The sequence below is a fragment of the Oreochromis aureus genome, linkage group 4, assembly GCF_013358895.1.
Source record: "Oreochromis aureus strain Israel breed Guangdong linkage group 4, ZZ_aureus, whole genome shotgun sequence".
Lineage (NCBI taxonomy): Eukaryota > Metazoa > Chordata > Actinopteri > Cichliformes > Cichlidae > Oreochromis > Oreochromis aureus.
The window spans coordinates 607,399-627,453 of record NC_052945.1 but is presented as its reverse complement, the minus strand read 5'-3'; the positions used below and the strand labels follow the sequence as shown (position 1 = coordinate 627,453).

Genomic DNA, 20,055 nt, shown 5'->3' with positions numbered 1-20,055 from the left:
CACTATTAGGACTTGGCAGGGTAGAGGGTTCTTCTTCAAGTAGGTTTTGTGCTTTCCTTTTTCCTTAAAGACATAGCAAAGAGATATTTTGTGTCAGGGTAATACATTTTAAAAATTAGTTTGGAACCTAAATTAAAAAACAGTTAAAAAGAGACAAAAAAAAGCCTCTAGTGAGGCACATTGTTTTATAGTGAAGAGCCATTCAACTCTGCCCACGGTTAAACTGGTTGTAATCGGTGGTTTGATCACATTCCAGAGTTGAGAAACCTGGTGAACTGATTTGACAATCACACTGGTTGTTACTCTGCAAGTGTTTTCTATGATGGACGGTGGTTCCTACAATGTAAGGCAGCTTCAGGGGGACAATATTTTCTATTCACAACTAAGTGACCATAGACTGACCATGATGTGACTTATTTATCAAAGTTGAGGTTTGCAGATTGATTTATTCAATACCCTCATTTTGAAAAAGTGTTATTCTTCACAAGTCTATAAAATTCCCTCTTTAAATTGTAATGATTACCTATATTGCACCCTTCAATTCTATATAAGAACATACAAAAGAAAATTCAGGTAACAGTAGTATATGTGGTTTGTAGTATTTTAGTTGTGATTAATCACAGAGTTGTGTTGTGATTAACTGAGTGCATTTTCTTAAACAATTGACAGCCCTCATTAATAGCAGGTTGATAGCAGGTTCATTCCATTATTCCCTTAAAATAAAATAGGTAGATTTGGTGACTGGTGTTAAAACAAAAAAATAATTACAAAAGGAACAAAAACACGACGATGCCAATTTTAAGGGGTGGTGAGTGACTGAGAAACTGACCTCCAGTACATCCTGACAGGCACGCCAGACAGCTTTTCTCCGTAAAAAGTTCTCTGGGCCTGGGAAAAGATCCTGCAAGTCTTCACGAGACAGGGTGCCCATCATTCCCTCGCTGATGTTTGCAGCTATGAACACATTGGAAGAAAAACATAGCAAGATGAAATTATGCCCTACAAAGGAAAGTGCACGAGAGACGAGACTATTAAAGTCCACACTTCATTAAAATTTTGTTGCTATTGCTAACTAGTTTAGTATAGAAATGTGGATACCTCATTGTCTGCTACTGTTTTTTGTATAGAGCTAATGATCAGCATGCTAAAAAGACTGTACTTAAGTAAAAGTAGTGTTACTTCAAAATAAAATGAAGTAGAAGAAAAAAGTATTCTCCTCAAAAAATTACTTAATTAAATTTAAAAAAAAATATCTGCTGGGCTAACTGCTGTGGAAAAATTCTGTTTACAGACAAACATAAATCATCACATTACTTTAGTAGCATTGTTGACCTCATTTTTTATATATTGGACACTGAATTTTTATCCAGCTTTAGGTATTGTTAAAGGAACTGAGCTTTTTTGAATGTAGAGGAGTACAGTTACCTCTTTACAAATCTACTCAAGTAAAAGTGAAAAATATAGTGCAGTAAAACTACTCTTAGAAGTACTTTTCTTCCCCAAAAGTTAATCAATTAAATGTAAATTGGTAAATGTTACTGAGAACTATCCACCTCTAAGGATGAATAAATACACTTGCATAAGTAAAACAAATAACTACAAATGTTCCTAAAATGAAGAAATGATCACATGAAATGGAAGGTAAAAAAATTACTTAAACATCATCAACGACATTATTTATAAAATAATGTAATTTACACACTTCCGTGTTCATACACCTATGTAAAACATAAGTCCATTTAATCTGTTTAAAAATAAAATTTGCATACATTACCCATTAAAACCGACACTGTGACCTCATCCAGTCCTTCCATGCTGTTAGCCTACTTAGCACACTAGTTAGCTTTTTGGGCGTTAGCTTGCCTCGTCCAGTCACTGTTCGGCTGCAACGTTACACAGTATAAACACACCAAAACATTTAGAACTTTCGAAAGGAGTGTAATATGTACAAAAAAATGAGCACTGTATAATACATTTTAACTTACTTCCAATGAAACACGGATGCAAAAAACTCTCGGACAGTAGTGGCAGGCACGTGTCTGCATGAACTTAAGATGTCCACCAGATCATTCACGACAGCCAGAAACGAAGTTCGTCTTCAATTTGCCTGACATTTCTTTGGTCCAAAAATCCTAAAAGGATGATTGATTGGTTTTTAAACCAAACAACTGTCTCTGTGCATTACAAAATAACGTTAATTATTATAGGTTAATAAAAAAATAATTTAGTTTATCCCCCACATTTACGACAATTTAGCAGGCGCGTGTAACCATGGTAACGAGTTATTTTACGGCACAACTGCAACCCGCGCTACCGAATGAAAGATACTAGCTTCCAACATGATTTGGCGTTGCTTTCTATGCTACGTGTTTGTAGCATTGAGTCTGAGACAACTTTTGAGTCACATTAATACCATGCACAGCCTCAGCCCTGACTTTCGCGTGGTGTGTGGAATTGACGGCTGTCCGAGTGAGTACAGAGTATATAACTCCTTCTACTATCACGTAAAGCGGACACGCGCGCATCACCTTCTCGGAGTGGAAGCGGATGAGGAGGAAGGATCAACCCGCCACGGTTTACCTGAAGCAGGTGAAAGGACGGCCCCAATCAACCAAACTAACGCCAGTTCTTCAGTAACTGACGAGGGCTCAAGCATCCCCGCACTAACGGTAAGTTATTTTAACAAAAGCCAGAGAAACGAGATGCAGAAGCTGTAACATAATGTTAGCATTTACTTTGGCTCATCCAAGTACGTCTATTAAATGTGTTGTTTTTGACAGACTCATGTTGTACTTTTATTTTAACAGTGGTGAGTGTCGAACTAGTTGCTTCGCTAAATTAAGTAACTCACCTGAAACGTAAATGAGAGCTGCGGCAGAAACGCAAAGCTGCAGTCTTGTCAGACAGTGTTTTTTTCAGTCATCCGTTCGCTCCGGTGAATGCATCCAAACTTTGCAGAAAGTCCTATTAGTTTTAAAAAAAAGTTGATATATTGTTGAAATCAGCTGGTAAAAGCCAGTCAGCTAACTGAATAGGTCGCTATCATGTTTACATATAATGTGTTCAAGGTCAACTTAGAGAATGAGTATTAGGCAAAGCAAACCAAAATGACATGATTTGTTCAGAGTTACTGTCAAAAAAAATTTAAACACACAAAAAAATACTCATCATCACATTAATAAGAGCATTAAAGTCAATATTACTTTTATTGTCAGTATTGGTTATTTTTTTAAAGGTGAAACTACTAAATATAACATTTCAAATTGTCAGTAACTTGTCTCACAGTAAATAACTGACATAACTAATTACTTTCATACAAACCAATCTGTAAGTTATTTTGTATATTTTTTAAATGAGTAATCAGTTATAAATAACTATTTACATTTCCGAAGTAACAGTAAGACTACTGACAACATTAACTGTTACTTTTTTTCTAAAACTATCTTTTGTTTTTCTTTTCTTTACCTTTTTTTCTTAGTAACTCCGGAGGTTATGTTTTTGGTGGCATTTGTCTGACTGTTTAAATTTTCAGGAAGTGTCACAAATGGGCCAATAAACAAGTAATTCAATTTTGGGGGTGATCAGGCATGATCAAGGAATTTAAACTATACTGTACTAAACTCTCCATGTGCTTTGCTAGTCTTATTAATCTATTATCAAGTACTGCTTTGTTTGTCATTTTAGTTGTCATTTTAAAAGCTCAAAGACATCAGTCAGTAAAAATACATCTGCCTTGTACCTTATGGGCATGAATCTAGCTAACTAATGAATGCAATATTATTTGTTGATTGCTACCAATCAATGCAATTATTTATTTCTGATTTAATAGATATGTTTTTGTTATTCTGTTTCAGAGTGGATTTCAAGAAGATGGAGAGGGTCACCTGAATCTTGACATTTATAAACATGCAACTGCATTTCTTCTTCAAGCCAAGGAAACTCATCGACTGACACAGGTAATTTATGCCATTAATTTTCCATTGAATTGTATTTCATTGTTAGAGAACCTAAAAGCATTATGCTTAACAGCGCTCAAGCTATAACTTGGGCACTGTTCAGACCTGGCATCCTGAATGATCTGATCATAAATGGACAGCTTTAGGTATGTGAGTGAAACACCTGACATTAGAATGTGTCTCCATGTACTTCATGGGTGACCACTGAAGGGTTCCATTTTCAAAAATTGTGTCTCTGTGAGTTTGCATGTTGACTGTGTTTTCATATGAATTTTGTAATTAAGGATTTTCCTTTGTTTTTTCCTCTTCCACAGAGAGCTGTTAACCACATCGTGAGTGGAGTCCAGCAATACCAGGCCGTATTATTGGAGCACCTAAAACAACAAATGAGTGACATGATTGAGAGACATTCTGGGGACCTGGATCAACTAAAGAGTGATGCAATAGGGGTATTTGACCAGTTTGTTGACCCTTTCACTCAAATTGCTTCCACCCATTTGCAGGACAAGACCATCAAAGAACTGTTAAAACCAGTTGAACCAGAGATTATTGTCACAAAACAAACAGTCTGTTATTCGAAGCGTGGAGACTCCAGAGTTCTTGCCATTAAGGACCATTGTTTTCATTACATACCGTTGGTGAAAAGTTTGGAGCAGCTGCTATCACATGTAGTTTCACATGTAGAACATGTAGTTTCTGTACAGTGGATTATGCTACATGGAAATAAGCATTCATGTGAAAAATCTTTGGTTATTTCTGATGTCATAAATGATGCTCCAGAGTTTGCACTTGTTAAAAACATCTATATTGTAAATGCATCTGTGTATTGCTTTGAATGCCAGCCTCTCTCTACAGTTGGGTGGAAAGATCAGTATTTAGCTTATGAGGTAGAAGTTCCCTGTCTAGCTCAGGCAAATATTTTTGTGGATGCTGGAAATCTTGTTGATTATACAGCATACCACTATGTAAACTTTAATAATTCCAGTGAAGTATGATCTCACTGACATCATCAAACATCATTCTTGAGTCTTTTGTGAATATGTGGGCTGAAATAATGTTTTTAAACACTGGCAAAAAATTTATTGTTCTATTTACTTTTTATTTTACTTTTGGCGCAATCTGTTCAGTGCAACACAACTGAGAGGGAAACAATTTCAGTGTTTTGCCTCTTTCAATGTCACATTGATATGGTTTGACTGGTATGTAAGAAAAATAAATACACTGTGCTTAAGATACTAAGACTCATAATAATGCAATGTTGGGCATGTTATTAATCTGCAGTTCTCAATAAAGTAGATTTGATGTCCTGATTCAAGTTAGGTCTATTTCTTGAAACAAGATGATACATCTTTTACAAATATCACAGCAGCTTAAAACGTTTATGAAATGTCAAAAAAGCTTGTTTCGTGTGAGATATGACTCAAAACAATATGTTTTCAAGAGTTTTTCACTTAACAAGATATCCAAGATGCACTGTCTAAAAACAAGTTCCCATATCTCACTGAAACATTACTCTTTAGCTGATTATGGCTTATTTTAAGTGTGATTAGATATTTTGATTGGAAATAAGACAAATATACTTGGTAAGATTTTGAGTTTTTGCAGTGTATGTTATACATTTATCAATGAACTGCTAAAATCTCGTTGTCATATTATGTGTCCATAATTGTAAAGTTGATGCAAGCTACCACATTGATAATCGGGCAAGATATTACATACATTTCATAGGCAGGCTTCCCTACAGTTGTGCGAAAGAATGAGCGAATCGTTACATAGCACGTATGTCTCCATTCGATGTTTGTTCGCAATTTCTATAACCTCCGAGACCACCAACGATAATATTATTAAGCTATAAAGAGTGATATGAACATATATAGAACTTACCAGAATGAAAATGTCTAGAGCACACCAACCGATATCTGGAGATGGAAGAGAACTGGATATCAGCTTGTCTCACGGCGGCTATCCAGGCTAGACGCCTTCTTTTGGTAAGGTCCGCTATATGAGCTCCCTCATGTTGCTTCCAGGTTGGGAAAGAATAAAAAGACAAACCATTCTCAAGCTTATTCTCTTGCTGGTCGTGCGATCGAACATTGCAGCCGACCAGCACGGCAAGTACGAACCATGGCTGTTGTGTGTGCTTTCACTCCTTTTTTGCTTGCGCTTTGTTTGGCCCCGCTTTGTTGTTGTTTTTCTTTTTCAATCACTCATCTTAGCCGTAGGATTTACATGAAAAGAGAAACAAATAAGGTTTGAGTGAAAATGTACATTTTTGGCACTCTCTGGGCAACTGACTCAGTGACTCAAATGACTCAAAAAACCTGATTCATTTTGGTGACTGATTCAAACTCGATTCAGTAAAAAGAATCGAATTTACCATCACTAATCCTGGCATATAAATTCAGTCGCTGATTAATTACAACAAAAAATGTTTTAAAACTGGATCAAGGTGGTTCACATTTCAGTTAAATCAAATATGACATCACATCCCTCGCTCTGCTTGCCAGAGATCCAAACTCCCATGAACACTTTCTCATGGAGCACTGCTAGCTTCAGTGACTCACACGTCTGAGCTAAAAATTAGCACACGGATGCACTCTGCGTAAGTATAGAAAGAGATATCTCACAATGTGAACAAAGTAATGTACCTGCACACCTGCACAGGTAAGATTTTTCAGTCAAATCTGATAAAAATATGCTTCAAGTTCAACAAGTTTTACCGCTTTCACTGTCACTGTCTCCGAGTGTCATGTCTGTCTCAGCACTGCTCTCAGATTTGTCCAAGGAAAAGGTCATCTGAGTTATGAATTTTGAATTTATTAACAGTGTCGTTCAGGGGCCAAGATGTTATCAGGAACAACAATGGACAGAAGAATGATGCAGAGAGGGAAGCTTCTAACACCAATAAACAGTAATCATAAAGTCAAAGAAAGTCAAGAACTATGTGAGGAATGCGGCAGCCTGATACACTGGAGTGACCGAGAGAAAGAAAGTGAGAAAAAAGACTGAGAAAAACTTCTGGTCAAACATGAAATGAGTGTAAAGAAGATAGCAGATTGCAGTTAGACAGTGGCATCTAGAGGCTTCTGTGTGGTACTGCATTGGTGCTATGTAGATGCTTGTTTATTGGCAGCAGGGGTGTTCAACTCCAGGCCTCGAGGGCCGGTGTCCTGCAGGTTTTACATCTCACCCTGGGTCAACACACCTAAGTCAAATGATTAGTTCATTACCAGGCCTCTGGAGAATTGCAAGACATGTTCAGGAGGTCATTTAGCCATTTAAATCAGGACACATCTACAACCTGCAGGACACCGGCCCTCGAGGCCTGGAGTTCCCCACCCGAGACCTAAAGGAACATCTGACGATGTGTCATTGATCCTTCAGCTCAGTCCCTGCCACAGAGAAGATGGATGCAGAGCAAACTGCAGCCATCACCTCGTTTGCGGTGAACTTTATTGTGGTCACCACCTTTACTGATTGAGACAACTTTTCAACCAATCAGTACGGTGGCCCTGAGAGGCCAAACGGACTGCAACTTCAGAAAACACTTGCAAAAAGAAAAACACTTGCAAAAAGAAAAATGCTGCAAAAAGAAAAATGCTGCAAAAAGAAAAATACTTGCAAAAAGAAAAATGCTGCAAAAAGAAAAACGCTGCAAAAAGAAAAACGCTGCAAAAAGAAAAATGCTGCAAAAAGAAAAACACTTGCAAAAAGAAAAATGCTGCAAAAGAAAACACTTGCAAAAGAAAATGCTGCAAAAGAAAAATGCTGCAAAAGAAAAATGCTGCAAAAAGAAAAACGCTGCAAAAGCACACAAAGCACAACGGAAATAGGAAAAAAGACAACGAAAATGTTTCTGGGGAGACAATAACCGGACGGACCAGTTGCACGAACCAAAACATGTATGTATGGCTGTATCCCAATTCAGGGTCTGCAGCCTTAAAGTACGCAGCCTTAACGGTCCTTAAGGGCCGCACTCAAAGACCGCTAAGGCCGGCTTGTAGGCTTGTGAGATGGGACGGTCTAGCCTCCGTCGCGCTGCCCAGGTTGCCTAGCAACCATGATACTAACAGCTGGAAACGTTTCATACAGCTTTGTTTGACAGAAATGAAGGAGAACATATTTTGTACATTTGTTTCTACATGAGCTTTGTGTGATTTGATAAGTATCTGAGGCTGATGATTTTTGGGCTTCATTTCTGTACTGAACAGTCATTTAAGATTAGCTAGTAAATAACAATTAGCTCATGTTGTTCATGAGACTAAAGTCATCTCACTTTGGTAATGTAAATATAATATGGCCAATATTTTATTAATCATTATTAGTTATTACAGCAGTGAACATGAACTCTGTGCCAAACACTGAGCTTCAGTAAAGATTCAAGTTGCATTTATTTATATTTCCTATCACCTTAAATCTTCACTCAAAGACAAGTATCTTTGACAGTGTATGTACAGATGTATTATATATAAGAGACAAATATTGTTTTTTTTTAATATGTTGGCATTACTAAATTTGGCTCAATGCTTATATATGTGTGGAAGAAGCAAATGTACGAGCTGTGATAACTGTTTCTGATAGAATGAAGAGTAGACTGAAATATTAAATATTCCTTTATTGGGTGAGAAAATCAGACCATGTCATAACTGCTTTAAGTCATACAGAATAGATATCAGAGCCTTAAACAGGCTGACTTCTGCTAAATGGGTCAAACTGGGCAGAAAGTCTACAAACACATAACATCCTTATAGAATATGATGTAACACTATAGATCAACTTAGCTCAGAATATATAAAGCATATAAACAATTACAGCAATATGATGCAACAAACACAGCAGTGCTACTAATCCAAAATACTCAAAGCTTCATAGAACTGAAGCAAACATTTATTTTTAGCTCCATCCTGCTGCTGATACATACTTTAGGTTTCTGAATATTAAACTTGTTGCTGCCTTTCATAGTGTGTAACTTGAAGGCCCTGAGTACTTTCTCCCACACTGAAAACACTGGGATGATAACATTATTTGAACATTACCTAATAAGACTGATTCAGGACAGACAATTAGTTATGTTAAACTTTCCTAGCAGTCCTTCACAAACAGGGAACAGTCTGTCTATTCTCTCCATCTGTCAGCTGCTGCTGGCTCTTCCTCCTCCTCTTCCTCGCACACTGTTGAGTTTGTCCTGGTGGATCATCAGGGGTGCAAAGCCTCACAGATGATGTGCAGCAGTGGGTCCCTCAGTCTGTCCTCACTCTGGACACTTGCAGTTGTCACACATGGAAATCAAATGTGTGATAAGCTGCAGGATTCAAACACAAGTGTAACTTATAAATACATGTTCATACTTTTATTCCACAATCAGAGAGAAAGAAACAGAGAGAGTGTAGGGACAGACAGACAGGTGACAGTCTCAGGTGTACACACTGCTACAAAACAGCACAAGAGAAGGAGGATTTAGTGTTTGTGTTATTACGAGTGCTAAACAAGAAGAGTTCCAGATGGTCCAGTGGACACATGTGTGACTCCTGTGATTAAAGCATCTTTCTTTCAGCTTAACGAGTGAACCGTCAGCTCGTTCAAACACACGTTAAAGTCCGTTTGGCTCGACACCACCGAACAGAGGCAGCAATATAACATAGCTAACATTAACAGTGCAGTGAATCCTGCTTGTGCCGTCATATTCAGGACTGCAAACCGAGCAGCATCACTGACTTTCAGCTTGTTGTGTTTGTGGATATATGACTGACTTTAATTATCCACAAAATCATCAGATTCTCTGTAAATTAAGGTCGACTATCTAACGGCGTATAAAGTAAAGGCTTTATAACAAAGTAAATGCTGAAAGTACAAACATCGCTAATGTCACATAACTTTGCCGGCATGTGGCCAACAGTAATGTTTTAATGTTCCTCATTGTTAAACATTTGCACATAAATAAGTGACATAATATTCAGAACTTACTTTTGAAAGTTTACTCTTTGGCCGCTCCACTTCTTTGAAGTGTCTCCCAGTGCACTTGTTAGCATGTTTTGGTTCGTGCAACTGGTCCGTCCGGGTATTGTCTCCCCAGAAACATTTCCGTTGTCTTTTTTCCTATTTCCGTTGTGCTTTGTGTGCTTTTGCAGCGTTTTTCTTTTTGCAGCGTTTTTCTTTTTGCAGCATTTTTCTTTTTGCAAGTGTTTTCTGAAGTTGCAGTCCGTTTGGCCTCTCAGGGCCACCGTAAATCAGCATTCAACTGAACATATTGTATTGGTCAGGTGGCGCATGTGATTAGAGGATCACCAGGGGGTCCTTTGTCCCTCCTTGGGGGGATACTCCCACTGAGTTTAAATCTGGGACTCTCGGCCATTTGACCTTAGAACTGAAGAAGCTTCTCGGATGAGAGGTGAAACGTCTTCAAGCAACTTAAAGAAGTCCAGACGCTTTTTCTTTGCAAACTCCTTTGACTACGATGACCTGGATGACTGAGAACCTTCACAGACACGTCAGGTGATGGCTTATTACAGGAGTGCTAGCCACTGCACTAACTGTGTAATGTTCAATTCAATTCAGTTTCAGTTTTACTTAAAGCACCAAATCACAATAGCAGTTCCATCAGGGTGCTTTATATTACAAGGTAATGCAAAATGCAAAACTTTCCATTTAATAACATAGGATGTTAATAACCCTTTAAAACAACCTTACAGAATAGTGATGACTACCAAAACACACCTGTGGCAGTTCCTGTGTGATAAGCAGGAATGTAATACCATGGTAATGATAACCTATACATAATGCTAACAATGAAGTTTAAAAGAATAATAAATATGAATACATTAGATTCGAGTGCAGAGTATACTCTTTCAAAATAAGATAAGATGGCCTTTATTAGTCCCACAGGTGGGAAATTTGTTTTGTTACAGCAAAAGTGCAAAGTTATGTAGCAGAAATTAGAAAACACTGGAATGCAATAAAATAAAATAAAATAAAATACTATGTACAATAGAATAAAATAGAATAGAATAATATATACAATAGAATAAAATAGAAATACAAATACTATATACAACTGAGTAGGAAAATACAAAAACACAACTTCGTCAGAAGAAGAATTGCACGTATAGCAGTCTTATTGCACATGTGTGGGTTTATATGGGTTTATATATTTATATTAAAAATATAGTTTATACCTGGATGACAACACATGACTGACCTCTAACCACCCAAAGATCCGGCCCCTCCTGCAGCAAGTAGCAACAAGCTGTCCTCTTGCACACTGAGAAAGGTTTTGAAAGCAAAACCTTAAAGCAAGCGCGATGTAACTGTCAGTTCTTTGAGCAACAACTTCACAGATATGGACTCTTATAATTTGTTTATCAAATACAGGAATTCATCTTTTTCATTTTTTGCCCAAAATACCATATTGGAATATTTAGTGTCTATTATTAGGAATAAACCACTAAAAACTTTACTGGTGTGTAAACGCCACACCTCCCACCCCCTCACCTATTAGACCCATTCAGAGTTGACGTCACAGCTGCGGGGTGCCGCCCTTTTAAATGCTCGTGCATGGCAGCAGTGCTGTTGTGCGTTGCAGAGTCTGCATTTAACTTGATTTTCTGTGAAATGCTTCCACATTCTTTTAAATGTCCATTTCCATTTTCTTCTGTCCTTCTGTTTTGTCATTCCCGCACACCAAGGGTTAATTTATTAGCAGTTGAGCAGTTTCACTTTCGTCATGAGCAGAAAGAGGACTCTTTAAAGGCTTCTGTGTGTGCTTTCATTCCTGCTGCTTTCACTTCTTTATCTCAATTGTTGTTGGCTATCACCGCGGTATTGTGCCACTTCCTGTTACACACAGTGGTGTTTTGTGTAGCTCTCAATTAATTACAAAGTTTTACATAGCAGCTAATATCATACTGTAACCTAGCAACATGACCTATGCCTCTTTTAGCATTAATGGTTTTTTTAATAAATGTAGCCTGTGTCTGGGTTTGGAGGACAGGCTTTGCACTGTTGAAAATAACCCTGACTAGCCAAACCCTTGTAGTCTGTAAAGGCTGAAGTAGCTTAGCTCCAATTAGCTCTCCCACAGTGGATCCTCCCGAGTGGCCAGGAGGAAGTGGAGTCTGAAACAGAATCCCTTGGTACACTCCTGACTTTGCATTATTGTAGGGTCTTTACCTTACAATATAAAGCACCTTGAGGGGACTGCTGTTCTCATTTGATGCTACATTTAAAAAAAAATGGAATTGAGTAGTATGCTACACAGCTAGCGCAGTGGCTAGCACTCCTGTAATAAGCCGTCATCTGTCCAATACAGTATGTGGTTGGTATGTTCACCATAAAGATGAACAGACCTGAAAAACAACAAAGAAGCAGAGGTGATGGCTGCAGTTTGCTCTGCGTGTCTTCTGTGTGTGAGTTGGCACTACATAAATAATAAATATAAAAATCAATATTGAATCGGTGTGTAACTTTACCAAAACAATGTCGGACTCTGTAGTTTTCTCTGGTCCCCTCCCCAATCAGACCAGGAGTGACATGTTTAGCTGCATGTTCTCCTTAAATTGCTGGCTGTCTGAGTGGTGTCCCAGAAACGATGTGGGCTTCATAGGGAAACTTTCTGGAGGAAACCTGGTCTTGTTAGGAGAGACGGCATCCATCCCACTTTGGATGGAGCAGCTCTCATTTCTAGAAATAAGGACAAATTTATTAAACCTCTGTCATGTTCAAATTTTTCAGAATGAATTTCAGGAGAAAGTTCTGTCAGTTAAAAGGCTGAATTTGCGTTGGCAGTTGAAATTACAAGTTTATACAGCTCTGTGAACCTCTGTGTGAAATCAGGCATCTGGTTCACAGAAAGAATAACGCTCAAACGGGCTGTACAACTTTGTGGAGATATCATCTGAATTTCAGGAGTGGGACCACTCCTCCTTCACGCCCCCTCCGGCCTAAGGCTATAAAAAAAAAAACCCCTCTCCAATACCTGCTGTTCTCATTTTCATGCAAACACCCCTCGTCGTCAGACGCCTCGCAATTCTAAGAGCTTGATTCCTACTCACCCTTCGGCCCATTACCATGGAATCCTCGTCACTCAGCCCATCGGAGCAAGACCTCACTCTTTCTCCACCTGATCTTCCCCGGGCAGTTCGGGATCTGCAAACTGATCTCCCTAGTGGAGCCACCGCGGAGTGCCCTATTACAGCCGGCCCGTCCGGCGCTCCTTCCAGCAGCCGTCCTCGCCGCGCAGCCGTCAGGTCTGCCATTCGCATTCCCCGGAACTCCTCTCTCCGCTCCATTCAACAATACAGCAGCTCCGGTCGATCCCCTTCCCCGCAAAACTACAACCTCTGATCTGCTACTAGAGGACAATCCCCTCCCAGTAAAAGTGCTCGGCAGAGCTCCACTCCGGATCACCCCGAGGCGCGTCTCCGGCCCCGTGGACCTTCCCGGAAACACGATCGATCTCAGCCTTCAACTCCGAGGTCACGCCGCCGTTCCCACGCTCCGGTGAGGTCTCCCGAAGATTCTCTGCCCACGAAGATCTCCGACTGGACCATCGCCCGTATCCAACGTGTTCTGAAAGAGAGAGGCATCCGCTTTCGTCGATCCGATAACAAGGCTACATTATTCCGTTTCTTCTTAACATCTCAGCGCTCCCACTCTCATTCGCCGAACAGAGTTAATCCTCTTCCGGGCACAAATGAAGCTAGCGCCTCCATTAACAATGCTTCCTCGCTCCTTTCAGCCTCACCCAGCCAGCTACAGCCGCAGCTCACCACCACTCCGCATGCTCCCTCCTCAGCTGCTCCTCCCACTCAGCGTGACACTCGTCCAGGGTTGCCAGTTCTGCATGCCCCAATCCCCCCTTCGCAGCTTGCCCCAACAAACTCTCTCGGCACCGAGTTGCCAGGCCCTCAGCCACATATTCCTCCATTGCTAAACCCTGCCACCAACCTCGGCACCGGGATGCCAGGTTTTCAGCCACCTTTTCCTCCTCTGCTAAACACTACAGGTAACCTCAGCACCGGGATGCTAGGTCCTCAGCCACTTATTCCTTCTCTGTTAAACACCGCAGCTAACCTCGGCACAGGGTTGTCAGGTCCTCTCACCCTCGCTCCTTCCCACCGTATTTCAGCTAACATTCCAGCAACCAGCCGTCTGACTGTTCATCCCTCCTACCCAGCAGCCTTTCTTCCTCCCATCTGCGAAGTTCAGAGCTGCACCTGGCTTAGCCTTTTTGCCCAGGCTCCATTTCTTCAAGCTAACACTGCCCAGTTTTCGCTGGCCACGGCAATTCCTCCTCCCAACCCACCGGCCCCAAAGCCTTCTCCTTTATCTGCTAACCTTCGCCAACAAATGATCGCCGGTAAATATGTAGATTTAGCTGGGCTCATCCTTCCTCCTCTCACGCAACCTGCTCTTCCTAGGGTGATAGATGTCCATGACAGTTCCATTATTATGCTTGGTGCGGCCCCTTCTCGGTCGAAAGAGCTCACTCCGGTCGAGTTTGCTCTAGCCTTCTCCTTATACAGAGACGTCCTTTGCACTGCTTTTCCCTCCCGAAAACAAGAGTTCGACTCCTATCTGACCATTATTCTCAACCTCGCGTTACGATTTGGCGGCACCGGATTCTATCAGTACCACATCCAGTTTGCTTCTCAGGCAGCTGCTTGCCTTCAGCAGTTTAACCAAGACACCTTCTGGGGCAGTCTCGATCGGGAAATCTACTGCCACGTCTGCCGGCGGCCATTCCCGCCCCGCATACCCCCACAACCCCACCAAGCCATGACACGCTCTGTCAGCCTCCACACCCATCCACATTTCGGCACTAAAAGATGCCTTAAAAAATCACCCTAACCCAGACTTCGTCAACTTCTTAATAAAAGGTTTCTCGGAAGGCTTCCACCCAGGGATCGTCTCCCAGCCATCGGTTTCTTGCACTTGCAAAAACCTGCAGTCAGCACTCAAAGACCCAGAAACCATTGACAGCCTGCTCGCCAAGGAAGTCAGGGAGGGTTTCATGATCGGACTCTTCCCCGAACCTCCCTTCCCCCTCTTTCACATCAATCCTCTGGGCATCACTATCAGGAAATATTCAGGAAAAAAGCGCATCATCATCGAACTTTCTGCTCCCCACGGCAGTCAGATTCCAAGCATAAATAGCCTCATTCCCAGCGACGACTACTCTCTCAAATACTCAACAGTGAACCATGCCATTTCTCTTATTAAACTCGCCGGTAGAGGCGCATGGCTTTGTAAAGCCGACATCACAAGTGCCTTTGAGGTCTTGCCGATTCACCCCGACTTCTGGCACCTGTTCGGAGTCAAGTGAAGGGATGCCTATTATTTCGCTGTCAGACTGACCTTCGGTTGCAAAAGCAGCCCCAAGCTCTTCGATTCACTCTCCGAAGCCCTATGTTGGATCCTCTCTAACAACCATAAGCTGCCTTTTTTGGTTCACCTCCTCGACGACTCTCCCCTCCCACGTCACCACCAGCTCACGGGTTATCCACTCTCAGGTCTGTCTTCTCCGAACTCGGCATTCCTTTGTCGGAAGAGAAAACAGAGGGACCTTCAACATCCCTGGAGTTCCTCGGGATAACCCTCGACACTGAACGTTTCCAGGCCTCCCTGCCCAACAAAAAGCTCAATTGCATCACCCTTCTCCAAAACTTTCTCCTCGCTCCCACTTGCTCCAAACGACAGCTGCTCTCCCTGTTGGGACACTTAAACTTTGCTCTATGCATAATCCCTCAAGGCCGCTCCTTTATCTCTCACTTGCTTTCACTCACTGCGTCTAAACCGTCACTCCTTGACTCCATCAGGCTGGATAGCTCTTCCAGGGCCGAACTGTGTCTCTGGCAACTTCTGCTCGCTAACTGGAATGGCATCACCTTCTTCTACGACGATCAGCTGTCCCACCCCGATGACGTTCAGCTCTTCACAGTTGCCGCCCCTTCTGCCGGCTTTGTGGGCTATTACAGCTGAAGGTGGTTCTCTTCAGCTTGGCCTCCCGAGTTCCGTAAATATATCCACGATCGGTTCCTGCCTTCATCAGCCGTTTACGAAATCTACCCGGTAGTCATTGCAGCCTCACTGTGGGGCCACGAATGGTCAAAAAAATCCATCCTCATTCGGTCCGACAACTTCGCCGTAGTCAACATAATCAACAAAGGCCGAAGCAATTCCCCTTCCATCATGCCCTTCATGTGGCAGCTCACGTGGCTATCAGTCACCCATCAGTTCCTAATCAGAGCAAAACACATTCCAGGCCACTTCAATTCCATTGCTGACTCCCTGTCTCGTCTCTCCCTCCAGACATTCACAGCCTTGGCGCCCCACGCAGAGGCAGCTCCGATCCCAGTTCCTCCATTTTCAGCCATGACGTTTGAGATCTAAACCCCAGCATCGCAGAACTCATCAGCATCTCCCAAGAAGCAATTATAAATAGCCTTGCAGCAAGCACATTGTCCTCCTATTGGACCGCTTGAAACACGTTCCGTTTGTTCCATAATAACTTCAACCTGCCCTTCCCGTCATTTGACATCGCAACAGTTTCCAGCTTCATATCTCATGCCTTCCGGTTTCTGAGCATCAAAATTCCCACCATAAAGACATACCTCAGCGGCATCAATTTCTTTGCCAAACTGCTCACAGGTTCACCATGCCCAACCATTACGTCTTCCCAGATATCACTACTTGTCAAAGGTCTCCAGCGTCAGTCACCTGCCACGACCCTACACTGCTTAACCCAAACTTCAGATCTTCTACATCGCTGCATCTCTACCCTCCGGCTGAAGTATAGCGACTACTTCCTGGCACGCACACTCAAGGCCATGTTCCTGCTCGCCTTCTTCGGCTTCTTAAGCTGTTCCGAGTTCACCTCCTCATCCTCCTCATTCGAAGTTCCATCCGACTTTTCACCCGTGCTTGAGCGACATCCACCCAGTCTCCGAAGACTGCCTCATTTTCTTCCTCAAACGAAGCAAAACCAATCAATCGGGCGGCCCCACGCCTATATACTACTTCAAAATAAACTCACCTTTAAGTCCCTTCGAATCACTAACCCATTACCTCGACCTCAGAAAGTCTCAGCAGGCCTTACCTTCAGATCCTCTGTTCATCACCTAATCTGGCCACGCCCCAACCAGGACATGGTTCCTCTCACACTTTCGTCAAGTGCTCTCATCCTCTGGGATTCCTCCAAATCTCTTCTCTGGCCATTCCTTCCACATCGGCGCCGCGACTTCCACCTCCCGCAAAGGAATCTCCGACCACTTAATCAATCTCCTGGATTGATGGTCATAACAAGCCTACCTGTTAAACATTCACAACAATCTCCAAGACCTCCGTAATGCCCAGTGTTTGCTCCTGTAGGGGATGCCTTCTTGGGGGATCTGCCCGGCCCGAGAGCCGTCGCCAGTCCCCTTCAAGGCCTTCCCCAAACCGCAGCACTATTCACACTTCCTCATCCCTCATCGCCCATTGTTACCAAGGATGTAGTCCCTGCTAGTGAAATAGACAAAACAAAGATTATCATGGCTCTTTGGCTCCCACACGGACGTGGCAGTCTTGCTCTCTCACTGCGAATCCTCCCCGTCCATGTCCAACCTCGTCTGGTATCTGCTCCCTCCTCTGTCAGAGACAGAAAAAGGAAAACACTTCCTGCCTAGCCTTGATAATCTAATGTTATCATCCATTGTTCTTCTACTGATTCTAAGTTCTGGTTCAGGATATCATGTTCGGACTCTCTAACCCAGAGACTTATTGTAACCATTATCTGTGTGCAAGCGTGTTGCAATCAACCCTCTGCACTCATTCCTACAATATATCAGCCCGGACAGTCACACCGAACAAAGCTTTCGACCTTCGAAAGACTGAGTGCCAACTCATATGAGCACATTTGCAGTGTGTATATACAAATAATTAAGCCAGCTTCATTTATACTGAAAACAAAAATTTTCAACCCTAACACCCCCCAAAACATGACTATCCAGAGTTGGGACCAGGAAGCAGAGTTGCAGTCTTACACGCCTCTCTGCAGCTTCTCTCCTCCTTTTACCCTCCAAACCCCATCTCCATAGAGACTGTGTCAGCTCCCAAGCAGACAAAAAACAAACTAAAAACCAGCAAAAAATGGCTTAAACATAAAAATATGATGAAATAAACTAAGCTCTATTATTGTAACCATACCAAAGCACATACTGAAATTGGAAGAACTGCTGAACTTGTGTGTATACAGACAAACAGTCACACATAGTAATAAGAATATCTTCTGTATAATCATAAATAAAATAATAAATATGTAATAATCCTAATGATAGCTGCTTTAACAGTGGTACAGGTAAACAGTGGAATAGATATAAAATATCCATCTATTATTAGTATATTATTATTGCACTTTGCACTATAGGAGGGATATTGCACAGGGATCAGTGATGTTCAGTGACTGCTTTGTGATTGTTGAGTAGCCTGATGCCAATGAAGCTATTCTTTAATGCATTGGTCCTGCTTTTTATGCTCCTGTAGCTTCTTACACAACGCAGCAAGCTAAAGCGGTGATCTGAGAGGGATCTGTGATGCAGCTTTTTTTTGATTATATGACTGTGCTAAAGGCTGCTTGTTTTTTTCATTCAAATCTCGCTCTAGTCCTTCGGAGTAAATAGCAGATGTTTTGCAGTTCAGGGCACATCAATACCCATGTGTTTTAGTGTTTAACAAAGGTGCCCTCCTTTTGTCAGGCTCTTTTGTCTTTCACAAGAAATCCCAACAAAGGTTTGTAAGAATCTTGAAAGCAGAGCTCTAGTTTATGAAGAGCAGTCTAACTAGGGTCCCTGGGAGTTTATAGCGGTATGGAAGTATGACGCAGTATGAAGTGTTTTGTCTTCTGCCCTGAAGGCAGAGTTGCTGGCTGAACTTCACATGTCATCCATGGCTTCTCGTTTGGATAAAACACATATGTGTTTATCAGCTGTGACGGTGTCCATACAGAACTTGATGTATGATACTACAGTGTCTGTGTGGTCCTGCAGGTCCTGGAGTCTTAGGTATTCTATACTCTGTGGCACCAAAGCAGTCCTGCAAATGAGTGACTGATCTTTCTGTCCAGGCTTCAACTCTCTTGAGTCAGATCTGATTAGCTTGATTCTTCTTCTGAGGGGAGTATAGGCTGGGATCAGGATAAGTGGTGGACAGATGTTCCTGGGTGTTGGAGGGGGACTATGCGGTGAGCGTGCTTCAAGTTGAAATAGACTCGATCCAGTGTGTTTCCTCCTCTGATGGAAAATTGTCTGTGGTCTCACTATTTATGCACCAGTTGTTGTGAATATAGACACACAGTCCATCCCACACGCTCCAACCCAAGTCTTCATTTCAATCATGGCGGTGAGTTGTACGGCCCACTAGCTACACTGTAGCATCCGGGATAAAACGATGTAGCCAGACCTGTGTGATAATCCGAAGCATGCTGGGTAGTGGCGGTTTGAGTGGTTGTTTCCTTAGCACACCATGTTTGTCTGCACTCCATATGTTACCTGCATCACTTGCTGGGGAGAGTCTGGGAGTGTGCAAACGATTAAGGTTGGTGCTACGAACATATTTTATTGTGTTTTCAGTTCTCCCCCTGCTGGCCCTGCTGCTGTCTTTTTAAAGGATTTTACAAACTTTTTATCTTCTATTATTAAGTTGGAGAAGGTTCTGATTCATGGGGATTTTAACTTGTTGATGATGCCACATCAAACTCAACAGCTGAACTTTGATTTGTATCTGATTCCTTTAACTTTGTTTCTGGACCAAACATCTGAAAGGCCGTACCTTGGACCTTGTGTTTGTCGAGGACGTACCTGTACGTGATCATAATTGTGTCTTTTTTTACCTTAACTTTAGCTCTAAACAAATACTCTTCACATTAAAAACTCATAGAGCCATAATGACTGAGACTACTGCCGAGAGGTTCTCTGTCTGACAGTTCTCTGCTTTCTAATGGAAATGATGTAAACACTCTTATCCAGTGCTTCGATGCTCACACATTTTGGATGAAGTGACTCCTATGAAAGCACAGTGTATCTCACAGGAAAAGGCATGCTCATGGATAAATCAGTCTATTTCAAAC

General features: G+C 41.8%; 1 protein-coding gene across 1 annotated transcript; it reads left to right on the top strand.

Moving 5' to 3' along the window:
* The first annotated feature begins 1,991 nt into the window (after positions 1–1,991).
* Positions 1,992–5,214, top strand: LOC120439774. Its single transcript, XM_039610801.1, has 3 exons — positions 1,992–2,669; positions 3,855–3,956; positions 4,271–5,214. The coding sequence occupies exons 1-3, from the start codon at positions 2,340–2,342 to the stop codon at positions 4,949–4,951; spliced, it is 1,113 nt and encodes a 370-aa protein (XP_039466735.1). The 5' UTR covers positions 1,992–2,339; the 3' UTR covers positions 4,952–5,214.
* Positions 5,215–20,055: the final 14,841 nt, after the last annotated feature.